General features: G+C 40.8%; 1 protein-coding gene across 8 annotated transcripts in view; it reads left to right on the top strand.

The window, feature by feature from the left end:
* The window catches only part of aopep (aminopeptidase O (putative)), a 326,113-nt gene that overhangs the window by 196,787 nt on the left and 104,214 nt on the right, over window positions 1-25,112 (top strand). For all 8 annotated transcript variants that reach the window (XM_048525180.1, XM_059644617.1, XM_059644619.1 and 5 more), the window contains 2 exons: window positions 768-830; window positions 1,152-1,238. In XM_048525180.1, the coding sequence (XP_048381137.1) occupies window positions 768-830; window positions 1,152-1,238 (150 nt within the window). The remainder of the gene's footprint in view (window positions 1-767; window positions 831-1,151; window positions 1,239-25,112) is intronic.

The following is a 25,112-nucleotide window of genomic DNA, read 5'->3' as shown; positions in this document are numbered from 1 at the left end:
TTGGAGCTTCGCCTTCAGCAGGCACCGAAGAATGTACATGCGAGCCCAATGGCTTTTCTCCGGGTGGAATGTTGTGTCGGCGGGAGCAAAATGCTCGCGCCTCCGGCACATCCGCGAGCGGCACCCGGAGCGGCCACGTGCAGCGCTAACCAAACCCACAACCCTGCCGTGTTGAAGGGACACGCCGCCAGCTGCACAGTGTTCGCGAGGAAGCGACGGTGTGCACTTTTATTAATGCGGCAGGGATAGAGAGAGACTTTGTGAATCTTTCATTCTTGCTACTGTCATAAACTTCCAACTATTCCGCGAGGAGGCGTCGCAAGTTGTTTTCACGGTACTTTTTAGTGGATAAGGACTTGGGCTGGAGGAATGGAAGCATGAGCTGCAGAGAGAGTGGAGGGCGTAGGCTTGGGGGCGATAGATCTGGTGGATGTAGGTTGGAGGAAAGCAGTACTAGTTGAATTGTGAAATGAGTGGGTCTGGAGTAGGGGGTGGTGGGTTCAGGCTTGGAGGAGAGTGGTATTGGATATGGGTTGGATGGAAAGGGGAGGTAAGCAGCAGACTTAAGACCAACAAAGATGGACAAAGCAAGGTTATGGTGTTGTTACAAACTGGACTCTGCTGGTGTAACTCCTTATGGTCTGGAGGTAAAATTCAAATCAAAAGCAAAATCAGTAGTGGATTTAATTATAACTAAAAAGTAAGCTAAAGTTCTTATTCCCTGAGATTTGAAAATATGGAATTTCCAATTTCCTTTCTCCCTTTAGCCTCTTTTGGATGAAACACTGAAGTGGACAGAGAACCGACTGGTCTGTGAAGTGCAGAGTGAGGTGAGGACATTATTGTTTAATAAGTGGTTGTAAATGATAACTTGGAAGTTTGGCAAGCTATTTTCATGCATCTCAAACATTATGTTTTGTCTTCTGTTTTTCTTTTAAGAATATACTAATTAATTTGGAAGATGTTTAACAAGGGAAAAAAACAAACTTGACATGCAGCCAATCTACACTGATGGATTAAATCTATTCAACATTGTCTTTAAATTATTTCCGGTTAGAAATGTTTAGACTGGCGGGAAATTTGAAGAACATATTGCCTTGATGCCAATAAAATGCATCATTTTCTTTAATTGGAATTATCATTAACTCTAGGTCACAAAATGGATCAAGATCAATAAAAAAGACCAAGACTCCCGTAAGAGAAAACGGAGCCAGAAGTATGAGATGAAATTCAAAGAAGTAAGTATGTAGAAGATACTTAGAAGCACCCTGAGCTTGCTTCTGAAATATAGGGGTTATTTTGTTTAAGTACTAATTCTTGTTTTCAAAGTATTGGAGATGGATCGGTGAAAAATTGTGCTTGAAGTGGGAACAGTGCCAAATATAACAGGAGTTGAAAATGCAATTCTCATTATTATTCAATCATTTTTCAGTTTTTTTTTATTAGCTTACTGCTCAACTTGATAAAATCAATTCTTTTTTTGACTCAGTTTGCAAACTTGAAATTGATGTAATGGAAAATATTTAGGCAGTTTGTCTCTTGGACCAAGTTGGTGACATCTTTCCGTTTCACAGAATGGTGGATCCAGGTTGAACCTCTGCAGGAGCAATTCATGTATGCCACTGCTCAGTCTTTTCCCCAATGCTGCTGCTGCAACAACTTTGTTTCTGTATAACAATTCAATTTATAATTGAATGCCTTGATTGATCCTGTCTGTACCACACTGTCTTGCATTAGTTTCCAGATTATGGCCAAAGGCAGAATTTAAAAATAACCCTCACGTTGCGATTACTATTTTTGACAGTTCCTAAACCTGTGCCAATTTATTCTTGATCCCTTCATGCAGCAAAACAAATCAGTTGGGGATGGGCTAGCTTCATGTGCTGAACTGTTGCGCATGACTGTAGAGACAAATCAAACCAGAGGTAGTTCCTGCTACAAGTGCTGCATTTGAAGTGGTCATCAGTTGGTCATGACTGTAGCCAACTTACTGCAGCCATTGATCCCATGGAGATGCATGTCATCTGACAGATGACATTTCCAGTTTGCTCTGTTATTAACTAGTGTCTTCCAAATGTGTGATTTGATATTTAGAATATTCATTTCAAGCATTCTTAAAGCCGAGATTTTAACATCTTACTGGTAAATTTGCTCTGATTTCCTGATGATGCAGATACTGTTTCTGCCTTCTTTGACAACTTTACAGCTCTTTTTAGTGAATAACAACAGACATGAGAAATTTGTCTTTTAGTGGGTGGCCACATTTGTGATTTTGTCGCTTCATGATATAGACAGATCACGCTGCTAGCAGTGAAGATAGATCTTGTTGAGCTTCTTTGCTTGATAGCTGTAAGTCGTTCTTGTTCCACAGTCCTGCAGCAAGGTGCTGTAAACCCAGTACACCCACATGTTTGTTTGAAGAGTTGGCTTGATTTAATTCCATGCAAATTTTGAGAGTTGGTGAAAGATGGTCGACATTTTTTTCTATTTGCATGGCAAGCTCTGCATTAAGAGACAGATGATCATCACGGAACCAAAATAGCAGACTTCGGTAACCTCTTCAAGTGTTATTAAGTGTGATCAGAGGTGGAGGTGTGTGACGCCTTGTATCATGATCATGATCATGATTTTCTTGGTGCTTACAGTTAAGGAGAACACATTACAGCCATATGGGAGAGACAATCCATGTAGTTAGTTCTATTACGGACAACTGTTGTCTGTAGATTGTAGCTTGTATATTGTGTGGAAAGCCTGTTCGTTACAGTGCTGTTTATACTGTGGTGCCATGGTATTTCTGCTAATAGATAATAGCAATTCCATGTTTTCTTATTAACCGGTTCAAAGATTTAGTTGTGCATGTAGGAGACAGTTGGGATTGAACACCGATATCCTGATCCTGCGGGTTGGACGCTAACATTACCACGCACCACTAAAGCTCCCTTGTTCATTAAAGAAATGAATTAAAGGCAAAAAAGCAGTATTTTACACCAATTATTCTATTTTTTTTCTCTCATCCTTGGATATGATTTCATAGGTACCAACAGTTTTTGTTGTATTTCTCCCAGATGCATGGAACATCTGCAATAAGTTGGATGAACTAATCGCACAGATAGATGTAAACAGGTACAATATAATGGGGATTACGGAGACATGGCTGCATGGTGACCAGGAATAGGATCTGAATGTCCCAGGGTATTCAGTATTTAGGAAGGACAGGCAAAAAGGAAAAGGTGGCAGGTGCTGGTTAAAGAGGAAATTAACTCAATAGTGAGAAAGGATATGAGCACTGACAATGTAGACTCTGTATGGGTATAGTTGAGAAATACCAAGGGGCAAAAAACATTAGTAGGTGTCGTATATAGACCCCAAACTGCAGTGGTAATGACAAGAATGGCATTAAACAGGAAATTAGAGATGCACGTGATAAAGGAATATCGGTGATCATGGGCAATTTTAACGTGCACATACATTAGGCAAATCAAATTAGCCACAATGCCGTAAAAAGAGGAATTCCTGGAGTGTATGTAGGTGGTCTTCTTGACTATGGAGGAACCAACTCGAGAGCAGGCCATCTTAGACTGGGTGCTGTGTAATGACCGGAGAATCATTGCCAGTCTAGTTGTGTGAGACCCCTTGGGGGAGAGTGACCATAACATGATAGAAGTTTTTATCAAGATGGAGAGTGTGATTGTTGATTGGGAGATTAGGGTGATGAACCTTAACAAAGGAAACTATGAGGATATGAGGGGTTAGTTGGCCATGATAAACTGGGGATAGCTACCTAAAGGGATTACAGTGGATTCTCAATGACAAGCGTTCAAGGAATGCATGGGGGAACTGCAACAACTGTTTATTCCTGTCTGTCACAGAAGCAGACTGGGTAAGAGGGCCAACCCATAGCTCACAAAGGAAATGAGTGATAGCATTCAAGGGAGAATGTGTAACAGGGACGAAAGAATGGCTGAGTAATTGAATACATACTTTGGTCCTGTCTTCACAAAAGAGGACAAAAATTAGATATCAGAATTGTTGGAGGATTCAAGAATTAGTGAGAGGGAAGAGTTGAGGGAGATCAACAAAAGTAGTGAAATGGTGCTGCGAAAATTGTTGGGATTGAAGGCCAATAAATCCGGAGGACCTGATAATCTACATGCCAGAGTACTTAAGGAAGTAGCTCTAGAAATAATGGATGCATTGGTGATTATCTTCTAGTTTTCTATAGATTCTAGAACAGGTCCTGTGGATTGGAGAGTGGCTAACGTCACTCCAAAATGCAAAAAGGGAGGTAGAGAGAAAACAAGGAATTATGGACCGACATCTATAGTGGGGAAGTTTCTCAAATCCGTTGTCAAGGATTTTATAGCAGAGCATTTAAAAAGCAGTGGCAGGATCAGACAGAGTCAGCATGGATTTATGAAGGGGAAGTCATGCTTGACAAATCTGTTGGAATTCTATGAAGATGTAACCGGTAGAATTGACAAGGGGAAGCCAGTCATGCAGTATATTTGGGCTTTCAGAAAGCATTTGACAAAGTCCCACATAAGAGATTAAAGTGCAAGACTAAAGCAGATTGGGGCAAGTGTGTTGAGATGGATAGGCAACTGGTTTGCAGAGAGGAAACAAATTGACAGGCAGTAAATATAGGGTTGCCACGGGGATCGCTGCTGGGCCTCCAGCTATTCCCAATATATATTAACGATTTGGATAAGGGAACAAAATGTAACATCACCACGTTTGCAGATGATACCAAGTTTGGTGGAATGGTGGACTGTGACAAGGATGCAGAGATCTTTCAGCATGATCTGGACAGGTTGGATGGATGGGCAAATCAATGGCAGATGCAATATAATTTAGATAAATGTGAGATTATTCACTTCAGAAGCCAAAACAAGAAGGCAAATTATTACCTGAGTGGCTGTAAATTGGGAAAGGGGAGTGTGCAATGGGACCTGGGTGTCCTTGTGCACCAGTCACTGAAGGTAAATATGCAGGTGCAGCCGGCGATAAAGAAGGCAAATGGTATGTTGGCCTTCATTGCAAGAGGTTTCGAGCACAGGAGCAGGAATGTGTTGTTGCAGGACGTTGGTGAGACCACAGCTGGGATGTTGTGTGCAATTTTGGTCTCGTTTTCTGAGGAAGGATGCTCTTGCTCTCGAGGAAGTGCAATGAAGGTTTACCAGGCTGATTCTGGGGATGGCAGGTCTGATGTGTGAAGAGAGATTGACTAGGTTGGGATTGGTTTTGCTAGAGTTCAGACGAATGAGGGAGAATTTCATTAAGTCTTATAAAATTCTAACAGGACTGGATCGGAAAGATGCAGGGAGGATGTTCCCAATGGTAGGTGTGTCCAAAACTGGGGATCATAGTATGACGATTTGGGATGGATGATTTAGGATGGAGGGAGGAGACATTTCTTCACCTAAAGAGTGGTGAGCCTTTGGAATTCATTACCTCAGGAAATAGTTGATGCCAAAACATTGAATGTATTCAAAAGGGAACTAGACATAGCACTCGGGCAAATGGGATCAAAGGTTATGGGGAGTTAGCAGGATTAGGCTGTTGATTTGGACGATCAACCATGATCATGAAGAATGGCAGAGCAAGCTTGAAAGGCTGAATGGCCTCCTCCTGCTCCTATTTTCTATTTTTCTATGACTTTTCTAATTTTGTAAGTCTAGGCAATGAAGGTTGTTTGAACACAGAGCTCCTTGATGATTAAACGTCATATTATTTTCACCTAGTATTAGCACAATGCATTTTCTAGCGATGGTGATTAGTCAGATTGATTGTGAACTTTTTGTGATAATTTGACAATATCTGCAGATGAGTGGCATTAAACAAAGTAATTAGGGAACTGAATTATATTGCAGTCTCTTGACCAGCCTTTAGCATGAGGACTCGATTTAGTGTTGGTTCCAAAAAATGAATAAGACACTGAAACCGCAGAGGCAGTGCACAGAAGGACCACGGTGCTAATTCCTGGACCAGTGGACTGAATTATGCAAAAAGATTGAAAAGTTTAGGCTGTTCAGTCTTGAAAGAATGTAAATAAATGGGAACATGATTGATATGTACATGGTAGCTACTGGTATAGAACCAATAAATATTGAAAGACATGTAGATATCTGTGTGGAATTTGCACGTTATCCCCATGTCTTTTGGGTTTCCACTGAGTGTTCTGGCTACTTCCCACAGTCCAAAGATGTGCAGGTTAGGTGAATTGGCTGTGCTAAATTGCTTTGTAGTGTTTAGAGATGTGCAGGCTACATTGATTAGCCATGTTTTGACGTGGGGTTGCGAGGTTAGGGCAGAGCAGTGTTTTGGATTCTGTCTTCGGAGGGTTGGTGTAGACTTGATAGGTTGAATGGCCTCTGTCTGCCCTGTAGTGATTCTATGCACAATGGCTGGTAGATTGTTATCAAATAGCTTGTCCCTTCAGCTGTTCACAATTGGAAAGTGCTGACTATACTCAGCCATCAAGTGTCTGCGAATCTCAGTAAATAATATTGAACAGTAAATGAGACTTCACAGGAGTGCGGCATTTGCTGAGGAGTCCCGATTGTGCTAAGAATTACATTAACAACCAATTTATCAGACAGGCTTACTTCTTTGGGGGACCTGTCCTGTGCTGGAAAAAGGAACTGTTTAGCATTGTACCTTTTTTTAAAAATTAAGCAAAAGAATGCAAACAATAACTTCCTGGTTCATCCTCCATGGCAGCGCCTTGTCCAAACAGAGCTGACTTGCCAACCAGTCAGCATCTTTTTCTCATGCAGTATGTTATTGCTTCCCCCTTTAAGATTTGGTATTCTTGCATCTGCCCTGATGACTGTAGGGCTAAAAGCGTCAATAGCTTGGCTGTTAGCAAAGCTGAAGATGTCAAGTTAAATCACAGTGGTGTGCTAAGTGAATGGAGATAATGGGAACTGCAGGTGCTGGAGAATCTGAAATAATAAAGTGTGGAGCTTGATGAACACAGCAGGCCAAGCAGCTTCTTAGGAGCACAAAAGCTGACGCTTCAGGCCTAGACCCTTCATCAGAAAACAGGGATGGGGAGAGGGTTCTGAAATAAATAGGGTTCCCAAGCTGAATATGAGTTGGTGTTCCTGCAACCTTTGGGTGGCATCATCATGGCACTGCAGGAGGCCCAGGATGGACATGTCGTCTAAGGAATGGGAGAGGGAGTTGAAATGGTTCGCGACTGGGAAGTTCAGTTGTTTATTGTGCACCGAGCGTAGGTGTTCTGCAAAGCGGTCCGCAAGCCTCGTCTTGGTCTCCCCAATGTAGAGGAAGCCACAACGGGTACAGCGGATGCAATATACCACATTGGCAGATATGCAGATGAACATCCACCTCCTCCAGGACTTCCAATTCCCCAGTCCCGAACACCTCATTTTCACCATGGACATCCAGTCCCTATACACCTGCATTCTCCATGCAGATGGCCTAAAGGCTCTCCGCTTCTTCCTGTCCTGCAGACCCGACCAGCCCACCTCCATCAACACCCTCATCTGCCTAGCCGAACTCGTCTTCACCCTCAACAACTTCTCTTTCGATTCCTCCCACTTCCGACAGACAAAGGGGGTGGCCATGGGAACCCTGCAGCCCAATGGTATCAATGTGGATTACACAAGCTTCAAAATCTCCCCTCCCCTCCCCCACCCCACTGCAACCCAAAGGCAGTCCAGCTTGTCCCCACCTCCCTGACCTGTTCTTCCTGTCACCTATCCCTTCCTCCCACCTCAAGCCGCACCTCCATTTCCTACCTACTAACCTCATCCTGCCCCCTTGACCTGTCCGTCCTCCCCGGACTGACCTATCCCCTCCCTTCCTCCCCTCCACCTATCTTCTCCTCTATCCATCTTCGGTCTGCCTCCCCCTCTCCCTATTTATTTCTGAAACCTCTCCTCATCCCCCTTTTCTGATGAAGCATCTAGGCCCAAAACTGGAGGACCCGGAGCAAACCCACGCAGACATGGGGAGAATGTGCAAACTCCACACAGACAGTCGCCCGAGGATGGAATCGAATCTGGGTCCCTGGTGCTGTGAGGCAGCAGTGCTAACCATGGAGTCAACATGAATAAAATCTAAAAGTGTTTGACTTGTTTTGGAGGGAGGGAAAGAGGTGTTCCTTTCTATGTTTTGGTTTGCAAACACAGTTTATCAGGATTTTTTGGATCTAAAAGTTGCAATGAATTCTGACCTTGTAAGACTATGTCCTATATCTATAGAACACAAATGCTTCGTGGTTAGTAAACTTTACAAACTCACAAATAGTTGTAAATTTGATGAAAAATGAAATTATCTAACTGGCAAGCATATGTACTGAAGCAGTCTGGAGCTGTTGTGTTGCTCTGGTAGGTTTCCTACCTGTGAGTCAGGAAGCCCAGGTTCATGTCCCACCTGCACCAGAGGTGTGTCATAACATCCCTAAACAGATTGATTAGAAGATACCTACCACAAAGGTCTGATAGCAAGACTATTTGGGAAAAAATGAATCTCATTGATTGGAATGAACGGCAATGAAAAGCTCTGCTAATAAAGTACATTCTTAAAGTTGTGCAATAAATTCCAAGAGCAGTCATTTACTACTTAATAATTTAAATAAACCACCATCTTTTTCTCTCTTTCCTCCATTATTTCTAAATTGCCAAGCAGTTTTTCCTAGATGAACAGAAATTCCCTCCAGTTAAATGTTGGAAAAATGGAAGCAAATTGATATGTGCTGTGAAATCTGTTCCCTATCACTCAATTTCATCCATCTCCCTCATAACTGAGGCTCAAACGGACTTTTCAGAACCTTGTTGTTATATTTGGCAAGCTTCTGAGCACATATCTGCACATCACTATAACCGCCAGTTTTCATCTCTGTAACATTGCCCGATTCTACTCCTGCCTCGAGCCTCTTGCTAATAAAACGTTCATTCATGCCTTTTTGACTATTATTTGACTATTCCAGTCCTTCTTCACTGGCTTCCCATATTCTACCTTCTGTAAATGTAGCATAATCAAAGCTCAGTTGCCTGAAGTTTACTTGCACCAAATCTGTTCGTCAAACATATTTGCTGACCTGTAATGTCATAGACTCATAGAGCTGTGCAGCATTGAAACAGATCCTTCAGACCAATGCAGCCACGCTGACAACACATCCCACTGGTAGTTCCTGGTTAAGCCATATCGCAATTTTAAAATTGTCAAGCTGGCTTTCCAGTTTCCTGTTGAACTCCCTATTTCTGTAACCCCTTGAAAACAGCAAGCCCATGAGATTTCAATGGTGCTCTACTTGTAGACTTCTGAGTATCCTTGATTTTAATCACACCAACATTGAGGGCTTTGCCTTCAGATTCCAGACCCTCAGTCCTGGAATTCTTCGCCTAAACCTGCTTAGATTACTATTTCACTTTCCATCTCTTCGGAGTTGACCAAAAGGTTAATTCAGTCATTCCTTATGTTACTTGGTGTCATATTTTCTCTTATTGTCTTCTGTGATGCATTTTAGGGCACTAACACATTAAAGGTTCTATATAAATGCAAGGTTTTAAGAAGTCCCCTGAGGTTCAGTGCATGGTAAATTACGTATCACATGTGATTGAGTATCAATAGAATGCTGATTTTTACAGCATGAGAGTCATGTGAGTAGCAACAAGAAGTTCTACATTCATGCTGCTATGAAAATTGAACAAATACATGGATTATGAATTGTTGTTCATTTAATTCAGTTAGCAGATTCATTGTCTATATATTGGGTTTCATCTTAAAACACAAGCTTTCGGAGCCTTACTCCTCCTTCAGGTGTCCAAAAGCTTGTGTTTTCAAATAAGCCTGTTGGACTATAACCTGGTGTCATGTGATATCTGACCTTGCCCACCCAGTCCAACACTGGCACCTCCACATGATGGGTTTTATCTTGAATGAGTGTTGAACTTTATTTTTAAATATGCAGGTGGATTTGATGTGTGTTGTGGCAAAGGTAGTCACTGTGAGGATACAAAATATATTTCTCTCAATATTGATAACACTCCCCCCTTGAGCACTCTCAAGTCAGGCATAGCCTCCACTACTTCCTTAGATCCAAGATCCAAAGAATAGCATAGTATTGCACTGGTGTGATTTTATTCCCACCTTCCTTCCCATATGCTGTCACTGAGTATCCTTGTTAGGCTAGAGTTTGTTATTGCATTGTTAGTCCATGTGCAATAGGAGTTGAATTGTCCAAAACCCACCCTTTGTTATTTTTAGAACTTAATCTGCTTTTGTGATAACTTTTTGTCAGTAATACAATATTTAACAAGTGCAGTAAATGGACCTAAAAGTCAGTTCGTGATCAGTGCTCCCAGTGAGGTGTGAGATTGGTCAGGAAATCCTGCATCATGATTTATAGTCTGGTAGTTCAAATGAATTGAAAATCACTATCTGCGGGTGAACAGTTTACTGAATTGTGTTATCTGTGGTTGCTGCAACTCTGGTGGTTCCCAGTCTTGGAATCAACCTTATGATGTATAAAAGTAACAAGCCAAAATTATGTGAAATATTGTGTTTACACATTTGAAGGTAACATTTAATCATTGTTATTGGACTCGTAATCACCTCCGTTAATATCCTCAAATGTGAGTATATTGTCTGAACTACAGTTATCATCGGATCAGCAAAAGATACTTGTCATCTTTTGTATTGCTGATAATGGTAGGGTGAAGCTACTTAATTTATTTTCAAAGGAGCTATATTTTTATCAATTAATTTACATTTTAATATACCCTGTAATCATCATAAATATTATGTTGTCAAAGCTCAGATTTATCGTGTTTTTCATTTGCTGGATGTTGTATTGGTTCTGTTTCCAAATTCACAATAAGTTTGAATAGAATATTTCAGAATGTTTTGAAGATATGATAGTGATTGATTCAGAGGTTCTGTGTCAATGCATACTTTTAAAAAATTGTGGTCAATAACAACTTGCAGTTATATTTGCCATTACTAATTTGATTCCCTCATGGATACGCTTACAGCTTTTCCTCTGTCTGTTTTGGTATCCTCTGAAAGCCTTAATGTGCCCATCGTTGGATTTGGCATCCTCTGCGTGGTTTGGGAGAATTCCTCTCCAATCCTACTCAACCCTCAAACTGCCAATTATGTAGATTTTATGCTAGATCAGTTTCTGTGCTCCTCTACTTATATCCATCCAGAATGTCCATCTGTTAATGAACAAGGCCCTTACATCTGAGAATTTATTCTTATTATTTTTCAGTCATGGGATGAAATATTTGCTGGCTGGGCCAGCATTTATTGCCAATCCCTAACTATTCTAGAAAAGGTTGTGGTAACCTTTTTTTTGAACTGCTGCAGTTAATTTTGTTTAGCTAGGCCTACACTGTCATAACGGAGGGAATTCCAGGATTTTGACAAGTGACAGTGAAGGAATGGTGATGTATTTCCAAGTCAGTGGTTTGGAGGGGAACTTGCACATGGCGGTGTTCTCATGTATTTTCTGCCCTTGCGCTTAGTATGTGGTGGTCGTGGATTTGGAAGTTTCTGTCTAAGGAGCTTTGGTGAATTACTGCAGGATATCTTTCAGATATCCTGCTGCTACTGAGCATTGGTATTAGAGAGTGTGGATGTGGAGCCAAACAAGTGGACTGCTTTGTCCTTCGTGGTGTCATGCTGCTTAAGTGTTGTTGGAGCTGCAGCCATCCAGGCAAGTAGAGAATATTCCGTCACAGTCCTGGCTTGTGCCTTGTGGATGGAGGATGGAGTTTCAGGAGCCTGGAGGTGACCTGCTCTTGTAGCTGCACTATTCAAATGGTTAGTCCCATTAATTTCCTAATATGTCCCTGGATGGTAGATAAGATTTTGATGATGATCTCATTGATTATCAAAGGGTGATAGAATCTCACTATGTTGTTAGAGATGTTCATTGCCTGACACTTGGGTGGCACAATTGATACTTGTCGTTTGTTAGCCTAAACCCGGTACTATGCATGGTAAGGAAGCATCCCTGCCATCATTTACTGCCAGCGTGTTCCAAGTTTCCCTGCATGCCAATTGGTGTGATTGCATGCAGATGCATTGACTTCTGGTTACGGATGTTGCTGCCAAGCACATACCTCCGAGTTCTCCAGACGAAAACAAAATATCAGAGGGAGTAATGATCCGTACTTCTGACTTCATGATGGAGGAAAGTCATTGGTAAAAGGGCTGAAGATGGTTGGCCCTTGGGCACTACCCCAAGGAATTACTGAAGAGATGTTGATGTCATGTGAAGGGATTATGTGATTCTATGATATCCTACAGCTGAGATGACTAGCCTCCAACAACCATAACTGTCTTCCTTTGTGCTAGGTATGACTCCCACCAGCTTTCCCCTCTTGCCCATTGATTCTAGATTTGCTCAGGCTCCTTGATGTTACTCTAGATCAAATGTGCCCTTTATATTAAGGGCAGTACTCTCACTTCAACTTTGGAATTCAGGACTTTTGTCAAAGTCTGAGCTAAAGCTGTAATGAGGTCAAGATCAGAGTGATCCTTTCGGAGCCCAAAATGAGCACCAGTGAATAGGTTGTTGCTAAATAAGTGCTGCATTGTTTATGACTCTTCTATCATTTCACCGGTTATTGAGAGTAGGCTGATGGGAAAATAATTGGTTGAGTTGGATATTTGATATGGGGCATACCTGGATAATTTTTTCGCATTGCCAGCAGTGTAGTTGCACTGAAACAGTTTGATTATGGGCACTGCAAGTTCTGGAGCGCTAGTCCTCAACACAATCCACAAACATTCTCGTTCTGTACCACTACTACATACTTATACAGTAACTGGAATGTTGCCAGGGTCCATAGCGTTTCTCGTTTCCAGTGTTTCCAACTGTTCCTTGATGTCATGTAAAGTGCATTGAATGGGCTAAATGCTGGCATCTGTGACTCTGGCAACCTCTCAAGGAGGTTGAGATGGATCACTGAAGATTCTTGCAAATTATCTTTTGCACTTATGGGCTGCCCCATAATTAATGATAATCCTCCCCCAGTGAATTTATTGTCCACTATCATTCATGATGAGGCAGGGCAGGATGCTGAGCTTAGATCTGATCCATTGATTATGGGAATGTTTACCTCTGTCATTTGCAGCTTACATTGTTTGGCATGCCAGTAGTCCTGCTTTGTTGATAGACACCAGCTCGACACTTCATTTTTAGTTGTAGGCAGTCCCTAGGTTGATAACGAGTTCTGTTCTTGAGGACATTCACAAATCGGCTTGTATGCATGTCGGAACACAAATAAGACAACATAAAATGAGTGATCATAAGTTTGCATGTTGGATCTTTAAAATTAGTATTAATTCATCCCTCCGTTTTCAAGTATGATCGTTTGTAAATCAGATACTCTTAAATTTAGGCTTGCATGCCTGCTGCTACTACTGCCCCCTCTGCACTCTTCATTGAATGAAAGCTGTGGCAGGTCATGCTCCCAGGTAATGGTGATTTTGTCTGGGATTTGGTCAGTAGCGTATGATTCTGTGTGTTTAACTGTGTCAGGCTATTGTTTGACTAGTCTGTTAAATTACTATCTCAATTTTGTCATTAGTTGTAAGAAGGATTTTACAGAGTTGGCAGAATGATATTTGCCATTGTTATTTCCGGCACCTTTGTTGATACTAGGTAGTCCAACTTTTTTTTTTCTATTTTTTGCTACTTTCTAGCAATTATTGCAACTAAATGGCTTGTTTGGCCATTTCTGGAGTCAGCTAAAGGTTGATCACATTTCTGTGGATCTGGAGACACGTAGACCATTCAATTCAATCATGCTGCAACTATACAAAACGCTAGTGCGGCCTCACTTGGAATATTGCGTGCAGTTCTGGTCGCCCCATTACAGGAAGGATGTGGAAGCATTGGAAAAGGTACAGAGGAGATTTACCAGGATGTTGCCTGGTCTGGAGCACAGGCCCTATGAAGAAAGCCTGAGTGACTTGGGTCTGTTCTCAGTGGAGAGAAGAAGGCTAAGAGGGGATTTAATAGAGACATACAAGATGATAAGAGGATTAGATAGGGTGGACAGTGAGAGTGTTTTTCCGAGGATGATGACGTCAGCTTGTACGAGGGGGCATAGCTACAAATTGAGAGGTGATAGATTTATGACAGATGTCAGAGGCAGGTTCTTTAGAGAGTGGTAAGGGTGTGGAACGCCCTGCCTGCCAGTGTAGTTAACTCAGCCACGTCAGGGGCATTTAAACAGTCCTTGGATAGCATATGGATGATGATGGGATAGTGTAGAGGGATGGGCTTAGATTAGTTCACAGGTCGGTGCAACATCGAGGGCTGAAGGGCCTGTTCTGCACTGTATTGTTCTATGTTCTATGTAATTCACTGATGTCCTTTAGGGAAGCAAAGTGCCATTCTCATATGGTCTCAGTGATTTCATTTCCGTTATTAGACCTAAAATCAGATCACGTCTTGTTCTGATTCCCCAGTCTCCTCATTTTGAGCACTCCACCATATTCTATGTTCCTCAATTTTCATTCAAAATCGTCTTACGTATTCTGTCATTAGTATGATAATACATTATGACTAAGATATCTTTACTGTTATTTTCTCAGCTTCTGTGGTGAATAATTTTCCAACCTCAGTGATTTTAATCTCCATTTTACCTCATCATGTTTTTTGTCCTCTGAGTTCATTCCCCTCTTATCTTCCCTAATTCTCTCCCTCTGTATAAACACCACAAACCATTTTCACAATTCCTTCAGTCATTCACAGATGAGGTAATTTCTGATTATTTCCCTGTGTCAGTTTCCACTAACATTCAGCGTTACAATCCACTAGCTCCATCTTCTGAATGTGCCCCATTCTGAATGGGACCAACCTCCCAAAAAAAGTGACTTACAGGCACCTGTTCAGATTTCCTGTTGTTTAATCAGAGTCATAGAATCCATGAGTAATACAGTAAAGAAACAGATTCTTCAGTTCAATTTGTTCTTGCCAACCAGGTTTCTCAAACTAAATTAATCTCATTTGTTTGGATTTGGCCCATATCCCTGTAAACACTTCCTATTCATGGACTTCTCCAAATATTTTTTAAATATTGTTAGTGTACCTGTGTCTACCACTTCCCCTGATAGTTCATTCCACAAATGAGCACCCTGTTTGTGAAAATGTTGTCGCTCAGATCTTTTTTAAATCTTCCTCTCCTCACCTTAAAAAAAATGCCCTCTAGTTTTGAACTCTGTTCAGGAAAACTCGTCATTTTATAAACTTCCATAAAGTCACCCCTTAACCTCCCATACTGCAGGGGAAAAAGTCCAAGCCTACCCTTATAACCCCATCCCTCCAGTCCTGACAACTTCCTTGCAAATCTCTTTTGCACCCTCTCCAATTTAATTATATGCCTTCCGCCCTTCATTTGCCACACATTTCCAGAGTTGCTGATCTGCTAAACCTCACCTGCTCCTTCACCTTTGATGCTGTAGTCCTACAAAACAAATACTCTCACCCCAACATTCTCCCCAGAATACCCAACATTTTCACTACCTTAAGCCTAAAAGATGTAGACTTGAAGAGTATGGCCAAGAACAAGTTTAGTCATCTGTTGCCAGATCTGGCTGGTGTTGCAGTATGCCATTGATATTAAGACCATCTGTTGTCTTTGCTGTATCTGCCCATTCTTCCAGCCAAGTTTCTTCGTAAGCTCCCTCTTATCCTAGCCCTGAACTTGCTTCTTTCACTAGTGCCTCCTACTTCTTTAGACCCTATCCAAGCTGATCCTGTCCTGCTTTCTTGAACCTGTTTCCATGAAAATGATCATCCAACTTCACCTGCTGGCCCCCTTCTTCACTGATACTATTCTTTGTTATCAGATGTCTTCCCTTTTCTCCTTTAAATTGGCTGTCATCATCCTTCTGCCCAGAAAAGGTCCTTAACTTCACCACCCATTTCCACTTTCCCTATCCTTTCGAAAGTCATTGAATATGATTCAAATCAATATCCACCTTTCCAGAGCTTGACGTTTGAATCCACAGTACTGAAATGGCACTGAAATCAATGGGATGGAAACCAAGTGCCAGAAATACTCGGCACATTTGGCAACATTTGTGTAGAGAAAAATAGAGTAATGTTTCAAGTCAAATATGATTTTTCAGAACTGAAGTAAAATAGAATTGTGATAGGTTGTATCCTGTTCAAAAAAGGCAGGGGAGAACCTTTTGTTTTTGTTTCAGATTTCCAATATCCACAATATTTGATTTTACTGGAACTTAAACTATGGCAAATTCAAACTATCCCTCCTTATGTTTGATTTCTTGGCAGTCCTTGAGTCGCTTGCTCACAGAATTCACTTCTACCACCTTTATCGACTGTCGCCCAGCTATCTGTGAATGCTCTTGTCTAGTTCCATTCTTGTCTACCTAATCATAATCAAATTATCAGTTGCAACAAATTCTCTTCCTGCTCCTGCATTGTTACGTCGAATATTTTCCAAATATCTATTCCTCCCTTCCTCCTATTTCGAATCTTCACGCTGTATCTCAGTAACATAATCTGAAAACGTAGCATTACCAGGCTGCTGCGGATAACACCCCACATTTTTATCTCACCACCACCATTCTTAACTCACTGTTGCTAAATTACTGGCCAGTTCATCCAATAGCCAATGCTGCTTGAACATTGTCTCCCCAGCTAAGAATGAGCGGACTGAAGCCACTATTTTCAGTCTGTGCTCAAAATTCCATTCCTTACTGACTCCATCCCTTACACCACAACTGGCTGTTCCCAAACTTAATGATGCATTTGAACTTGAGATGAATTTCCTGACGCTTAGTTGCAGTATCATGAAAGCTGCATTTTGCCACCTTTGTAGATTGTTCGATTGCACTTATGCCTCAGTTCATCTGCTGAAACTCTTAATCAGGTCTTTGTTACTTTTAAACTTGGCAATTCCAATGCATTCCTAGCTGGTCACCTGTACTCTGCTGCCCATAAAACTGAAGTTATCTAAACTTCTGCTCCCCTCACCTTTACTTACGTCAAGTCCCATTCACATATCAGCCTTCACTGTGCTTACTTACAGTGGCTCTGAATCTTGCAACATCTTGATTTTAAAATCGTCATCCTTGTTTTTGAATGTCTCCTTGGTTTCACCTCTCCCTTTCTCCTCGACATCTTTAAACCTGCCAGTCCTTCAGGGTAGCTTGGGATATTTCTTCAGCATATTTCTTCTTATTACCTTGCTTTTCTGTTTTGAGGCACTTCTTAATTCTGTGACAATACTGTACCTTTAAGAGATCGTTTTGTCCTGGTTTCTTTTTAGAGAGAGATTGAATGAGAAGTGACAAGATGACTATTGAAGACCGCTTGAGTAAAAAGCTTGGGAGGCCTTGGGTTTTTTTTTAATAGAGCTGGAATGTGTGTGGCCAGCTCTCTCAGATCAGAATTTCTGAGTCGCATCTGAAGCTGTTGGGCTCTCAAAAGAGTTGGAAGCTTCAGTGAATGTCTCCTAGCTGCTTCTGTCTCTCTATTTCCTCTTGATGTTTTTTTCCTCCTAAATGGAAGAACTGCATGTGAGAATCTGTCTCTGAATTGTCCTTTTTGCCAAGGGGTGTGTTTATGGGATATTACTGTATTGGAACAGTTAATTAGTGATAGTTACTAAAGCTATTATTCTGTAGAGTTTCCAGTGGAATTAAGTTCTTCTAAATTCCTCTGGTATTTTAACTACAGCGTTTAAATAAATTATGTTTTGCTTAATGTCAAGTAATTTGACCAGTCACAGAGCTTCAGAAACAGATAATTTACATTTGCCCTTAAAATAAGAAAAAGTTTGGATCTAGGCTGCCTTCTTAAAATATTTTCAGGGAATCTGGCCTGGTCCATAACAAACTAGAGCTCTTTTCGGGATCAAAATCACTAATGCCAGGTTGAGTTTTGGATTATTGGGCTCAAAGGCTGCGAGAGGTAATTGTTGGTGTCTTTTATTTCAGGTGATGAATTTGGTTAGTAAAAACAGTGTGTGCCAAGTTTTCTGGGGGTGGAAGAAATCATTTCAGGGGTTTTACAGAAAGTCAGTAAGGAAAAGCTTTCCGAATTGGCAAACAAGCTGGAGTTGGGTTTGCCTGGGTCTGTGAGAAAAGAGGAAATAATTACAGCAATCCCACAGCATTTACAATTGCACAGAGTGCCATTGGAGTCAGTGGAAATGGCTAAACTAAGGAATGTCATAAAAGAGGTTAGACTGACAATGATTTTGCAAAGTATCCCCTGAGTTTAGAGCATTTAGCAGTTGCATATGTGACTGCCATGGTAGAATGATTGAATCAAGGAACCAAAATTAGAAATGATCAGATATCATGGAAAGTTCAAGGGTTGGAGGAGGTTAGAGATGGGGAAGGACAAGGCACTACAGGAATTTTAGTTCAAACATGAGAATTTTGCAACAAAAGTGTTGCTATGCTAGTAGCCAGTGTAAGTCAGCAATATTAGAGGTGATTGATAAATGAGTTGACAAGAATGATAAATGAGTTGAATGTGGTTTGCTAGGAATTTCAGAATGTTTGATGAAATCTGAGAGTAGCATAGAAAATTAAAGTATAGGTGGTTGGAGCTAATGTATTGACACGGTCAAAGAACTGGCTGGCAGACCAAAAACAATGAGTTGGAATAAACTGGTCATTTTCTGAGTGGCAGCCAGTAACAATTGGAGTAGCACAGGGATAAGTGCATAGACTCCAGCTATTCATATATATGTTAATAATTTAGATGAGGAAAGAAAATGTAACATTTCCAAGTTTGAAATTACACAGCTGGGTGGGAGGCTGAACTGTGAGGAAGGTCTAATGATACTTCATTATGATTTGGGCAAGTAGATTGAGTGGGTAAATGCATGGCAGATGAAGACTAAAGTGAATAAATGTGAGGTTATCCACTTTGGTAGCAAAAACAGGAAGGCAGATTATTACTTGAATGTCAGTGCAGTTGGAAAAGAAGAAGGTGCAACCATGACTGGGTGTCCTTGTACACCATTTACTGAAAGTAAACATGCAGGTGCAGCAGACAATGAAGAAGGCAAGTGGAATGGTGACCTTCATAGAGACAGGATTCAAATACAGGACTGAAAAGTTGAGAGTCACTGTCACAGTCCAAGGATGTAGTGTAAGTCATGTGGTAGTAGGATGAGGAGAAATTTCTTGACCTGGAGAATGGCGAGCCTGTGGAATTCTCTGTCACAGGAAGTGGTTGAGGCTAGAACACTGAATGTTTTCAATAAAGAGACATTATAATAGTTCTTCAGTCTAATGGAATCAAAGGGAGAAAGCAGGAGCAAGGTACTGAGTAGGGTGATCAACCATGATCATATTGAATGGCGGAACAGGCTCACATGGCCAAATCCTGTTCCAATTTTCTATGTTTCTATGAGTTAGATTTGATGCACATTAGGATCCTGGCAGCAGAGTTTTTGATTAACGTGCATTTAGATCATCGAATCCCTACAGTGTGGAAACAAGCCCTTCGGCCCAACAAGCCCAACCTGACCCTCAGATCATCCCATCCAGACCCATCCCCCTATAAGCCACCTAATCTACACATCCCTGAACACTATGGATAATTTAACATGGCCAATCCACCCTAGCCTACACATCTTTGAATTGTGGGAGGAAACCAGAGCATCTGGAGGAAACCCACACAGACACTGGGAACATGTGCAAGCCCCACACTGTCGTCGGAGGGTGGAATCGAACCCAGGTCCCCGGCGAAGTGAGGCAGCAGCACTAACCAAAAAGCCTCTGTGCCACATTTGGATGTGGGAACTGAGAAATGTCCACATACCTAAATGGATAAACATTTTAAACCATAGTTTTGCTTTAGTTTTTCTCTCCTCATGTTTCACTTAAGAATTTATTGAAATTAGTTGTTGTCTTAAATTAGGAACTACCACCTTTATGGTTACTGAGACAGGATTTCCATGCAGGATTTGGAGTTTCCCAAACATCATGGAGTTTTAACTCCCAGGTTAGTATGTTCATGAGCAATTAAGGGTAGGCAACAAATGCTGGCCTTGCAAATTCCATGAAAGAGTAAAAAAAAGTTGCAAACGTACTTTTCTAGATTTCCAGTTCCAAATATCTAATAATCAAAGCGTGTAATCCAAAGAAGGATTGTGTAATCTGAAGAAGGATTGTGTTTCAGTACCAAAAATACCTGTATTTAAAAAAAAGCATGTTAAGACAGGAGCTATCAAGATTTACAACTTACCTTTGAAAGCCGTGATCTTAGCAATAATTGTGAAACATTTGCAGTAGTCTATGGTTAGTTATTTGAAATGAATTGTTTGTGTGATGAGCTTGTTAGAGCTGGAGCCAGTTCCCAACTTTGCGTGTCTTAGAAAAAAAAATTTCCACCTCCTGAATTAAAATATTGACTTCTATACAATTCAACTTTTATAGCTTGGGACTTGTGCTTTTATGTCTGACTGGAAAGTAAGAAATCATTGCTAGACATCCAATAACCTGGAAAGATGAAATGAGATAATGGGAATAAAATTCAATTTTTGCATGTTAGTTACAGAAATCATGATTACCCATGTAATTATCTGAAGCAAATTAATGACTGATTTTGAATTACATTGGCAAAATATGATTCATATGATCTGTAATCAAATCATAAATTAAGGTGTGTTCAGTTTAACATTAAAACAACATTCAATTTTGAGGTCTATTGTTGGATAAAACTAGTGCTTTTTTTGATGTCGTAAAGTATAAGTTGAATGTGCATAATTCTTATTGATGTCAACAGCTTAAATGACACCAGTGTAAAAAAAATCTTTGGTGAGATAACAGCCTAATTCAGACTTTAAATATTTATCTTCTGCTGTGTGTTTGTTCTGGTCTCTGATGAACCCTCAGTCACTCTTCTTTATTTTTACTTAGTGATTTTTTAAAAAAATGTAATTTTACCTAATAAGCTATCAGTGCATCAGACAAAAATCTCTAAAAATGAGTGACATGAAGCCATGAGAAATGTTACCGGTTTAATCTAAAGGCATGTCAAATCTATATAGCTAGGAACATTTTAAACGTTTGACTTGTTGGAGATTTGTTTCACGTATGAAATAGCTTTGGAATTTTATAGTGTTAAACAAATGGGTTGAAGGCTACAACGCACAAACAGCGCTAAGAGGAAGCTGTGTTACCTTTTCAGCTACACTGTTCCACTTTGTTACATGTTAAAGAACGTGGTGCTATTGCATCTAGGCTAGTAATTGAGAGATGGAATATAGCTCTGAGGTCCTGGATTCATGTCTTGCCATTACAGCTGGTGAAATTTAATTTCAATTAATAAATCAAGAATTAAAAGCAAGTATAAGAATTATAACCATGTAAACATTATTGATTTGTCATTAATGTCCTTTCAAGAAGGAAATCTGCCTCCATACATGTACTTCCATACCTACAGCAATGTGATTGTCTCTCAAGTGCCCAACCTAGTAACCTTCTCAGATCAATTGCAATTACAGATGGACAACAAATGCTTGCTTTTCTAGTAACTCCTACATCCCATGGTACAATTTTAAAAAAAAACTAAAGAATGAATGCTGTATTGGTTCCTTTAAGACAATGTGAGAAATTTATATTTCTAATCATTGTGTCATTTAGCTGTTAAAATCTGTGCTCATCTTAACAGTTAGTTTAAACAGGTGCTAATAAATCTACACATTTAATTATCATCATTGTTGTTGAAGGTCCCACTGAAATCTTTTCTAAATGTAATTGTTATCATTGCAAAGCTAATTATTTATTTATTGAAGTAAAGGTGGCACTTATTGTGTTTTTTCTATTCACTCCTGGGATGTCGGTGTCACAGGCTGGGCCAGCATTTATTCCCCAACTCTAATTTCCCTTGTGAAGGTGGTAGCGAGTTGCTTCCTTGAACCGCTGCAATCCATTTTGGTGTAGGTAGACCTACAGTACCATTAGAGAGAGAGAGTTCCAGGATTTTGATCTTGTATCACTGAAGGAATGACATTATATTTCCAAGTTAGGATGGTGAGTAGCTTGGAAGGGAGCTTGCAAGTGTTGGTGTTCCCAGTCTTGCCTCCCCTCTGCACATCATCTCTTTTGTCTGTCTTGTACTAAGGCTGCAGGGAGACCAAAATCTGTGTGATCCTGCGAGAACCCAAAATGAGTATCTGTGAGTGGGGTGATGCTCGTTAATTGCTGCATGATAACATCTTGATGACATCTTCAATCACTTAGAAACGTGAAAACCGAGAAAATAGAAGCAATAGTAGGCCATTTTGCCCTTTCAGCCTGACCCACTATTCATAATGATCATGGTTGACCATCCAACTCAATAGCCTGTTCTAGCTTTTCCCCGTAATCCTTACTTCCTTTTAGCCCATATGCTGCATCCAACTCCTTCTTAGAATTACACAACATTTTTTGCCGCCACTGCTTTCTGGAGTAGATTTCTATGAGACGGCCCTCGTTCTTCTGAACTCCAGCAAATATAATCCAAAACAATTCAGCCTCTCCTCTATGTGAGTCGTGTCATCTCGGGAATCAGTCTGGTTAACTTTTGCTGCACTCCCTCTATAGCAAGAATATCCTTCTTCAGATAAGGAGACCATAACTGCACACTAGTTTCCAAATGTGGTCTCACTAAGGCCTTGTATAATTGCAACAAGACATACTTGTTCCTGGAGTCAAATCTTGTCATGAAGACGAACGTACCATTTTCCTTCTTGACTACCAACTGCATCTGCACACTTAACTTCAAACAACACCCAAGGCTGATTGCACCTTACCCTCTCTCAGTTTATAGCCATTTAGATCATCTGCCTTATTTTTAAAACCAGAAAGTGGAGAAGCTCACATTTATCCCTATTATACTGCATCAGCCACAGGTTCACACTGACGCATCTTTGCATCCTCCTCACAGTTCACTCTTGCAACCAACTTTGTGTCGCCTGCAAAATTGAAGCTACTACATTTTGTTTCCTCATCTAACTCATTAATATATGTTGAGAATAGTTGAGATCCTAGTACTGATCCCTGCAGTACCCCACTAGTCAGAAAAAGACCCTTTTGGTCTTCCTTTGTTTCCTGTCTGTCAGCCAGTTTTCTATCCATCTCAAAACACTACTCCCAACCCCTTGCATTTTAATTTTACATGCTAATACTTTAGCGTGGGACCTTGTCTCAAACCTTCTCAAAATCCCAGTAAACCACATCCAATGGCCCCCCCTTTAACAACTCTACTAGTTACACCCTCAAAGAATTCCAGTATATTTTTCAAGTATGATTTCCCTCTTGTAAATCCATGTTTACTCCTTCCAAAGATAGTAGAAACTGCCGATGCTGGAGAATCTGAGATAACACGGTATAGAGCTGGATGAACACAGCAGGCCAAGCAGCATCAGAGGAGCAGGAAAGCTGACGTTTCGGGTCGAGACCCTTCTTCAGAAGAAAGGGTCTCAACCCAAAACGTCAGCTTTCCTGCTGCTCTGATGCTGCTTGGCCTGTTGTGTTCATCCAGCTCTATACTGTGTTATCTCATTTATTCCTTCCAACTTGCGACTGTTTCCAAGTGATCTGCTATTTACTGATAGCAGACATTTTTATGATTGTGAATGGAATAATAGGGGAGTAATTGGCCAAGTTAGATTTGACCTGCTTTTGTGAACAGGATGTACCTAGCCAATTTTTCACATTATTTGAAGGATGCCGATGTTGTAGCTGTCATGAAATAGTTTGGCATGGGACACAGCAGGTTCTCAAACCCAAGTCTTCAGGACCATCTTTGGAATGCTGTCAGGGCCTGTAGCCTTTGCAGTAGGCCAATCTTTCCAGCTATTTCTGAAATAAAATGGCGTAAATCAAATGGCTGAAGACTGGCATCTGTGTTGCTCTTACCATCAGGAGGAGGTGAAGATGAGTCTTCCACTTGGCAATTCTGGCTGAAGAATGTTACCAATGCTGCCTTTTGTCATTTTTGCACTGGGCTGCTCCATTATAGGAATGGGGCTATTAGTGAAGAGTCTGCTTTCAGTGAGTAAGTTAATGCCCATCACCATTTCACAACTGGATGTGGTGGGGCTGTACATCTTAGTTGTGATCAGTTGGATATAGAATTGCTTAGCTCTTTCTATCACCTGCTGCTCTGAATGGCTTTGGCATGCAAGTAGTCCTGTTGCGTAGCATCAGAGACAGATAACCTGTTTTAAGTATGCATGGTGCTGCTCCTGACTTGTTCTCCAGCTATGTCCTTGAGGACGCCTCCAATGCGATCAGTAGTCATGCTATCGATTGACTTTAGTTAATGAACATTTAAGTCCCTCAATCAGATTGCATTTTCCATCCTTGCCGCCTTCACTACTCCCTCCAGTTGGCTTTGTGGTTTAGTGAGATTATTGAGCTGGGGACCCATGCTCGAACCAAGCCAGGGCAGATGATGGAATTTGAATTTAGTAGATATCTGTATATTCATTGTACATTGTCAGATAACCAATCCGGTCCTTTAGAGAATGAGACTTCTGGCTTTGCCTGAACTGGTCTACAAGTGACTCCAAATTCACAACGATGTGGTTGACTGCCCTCTTTGGCAATAAATGTTGGCCTGGCTGGTGACACCCACATCCTGTCAATAAAGAATGAAAAACCTCATGGAAATCATGTAGGTACTTGATTTAAGAATTCCGTAATGAGTTATACTAATGCCAAGCCCAATAGTGAAAAGTATGAATGCATGTTTTCTGTCCATTCTGAAAGCTAATTGTAATCAGCTTTTAATCAGAAGATTTTCTTCTATATCTGTTGCTAAACTATTGGCTAATTATTTCATATAGCGTAAAATATGTAAATGTGAGAAGATGGAATTCACAACTTCGCTTGCATATATTTTTAAAAATATTATCAATATTATCAATATAATTCTTATATCAATGCACTTCATTTAATGGCTGAGACTGTGACATTGATTTTTCTTCATGAAAGACCTACTAACTTTGTTCACATGATGAATTCTGAGATCGCAGAAAACCTTTCATAAAGAATCATAGAGTCCCAACAGTGTGGAAACAGGCCCTTTGGCCCAACAAGCCCACACTGACCCTCAGAGCATCCACCCAGACCCATCC

Source organism: Stegostoma tigrinum, chromosome 3 (genome assembly GCF_030684315.1).
Source record: "Stegostoma tigrinum isolate sSteTig4 chromosome 3, sSteTig4.hap1, whole genome shotgun sequence".
Classification (NCBI taxonomy): Eukaryota; Metazoa; Chordata; class Chondrichthyes; order Orectolobiformes; family Stegostomatidae; genus Stegostoma; species Stegostoma tigrinum.
This window is presented reverse-complemented; position numbering and strand designations above follow the sequence as displayed.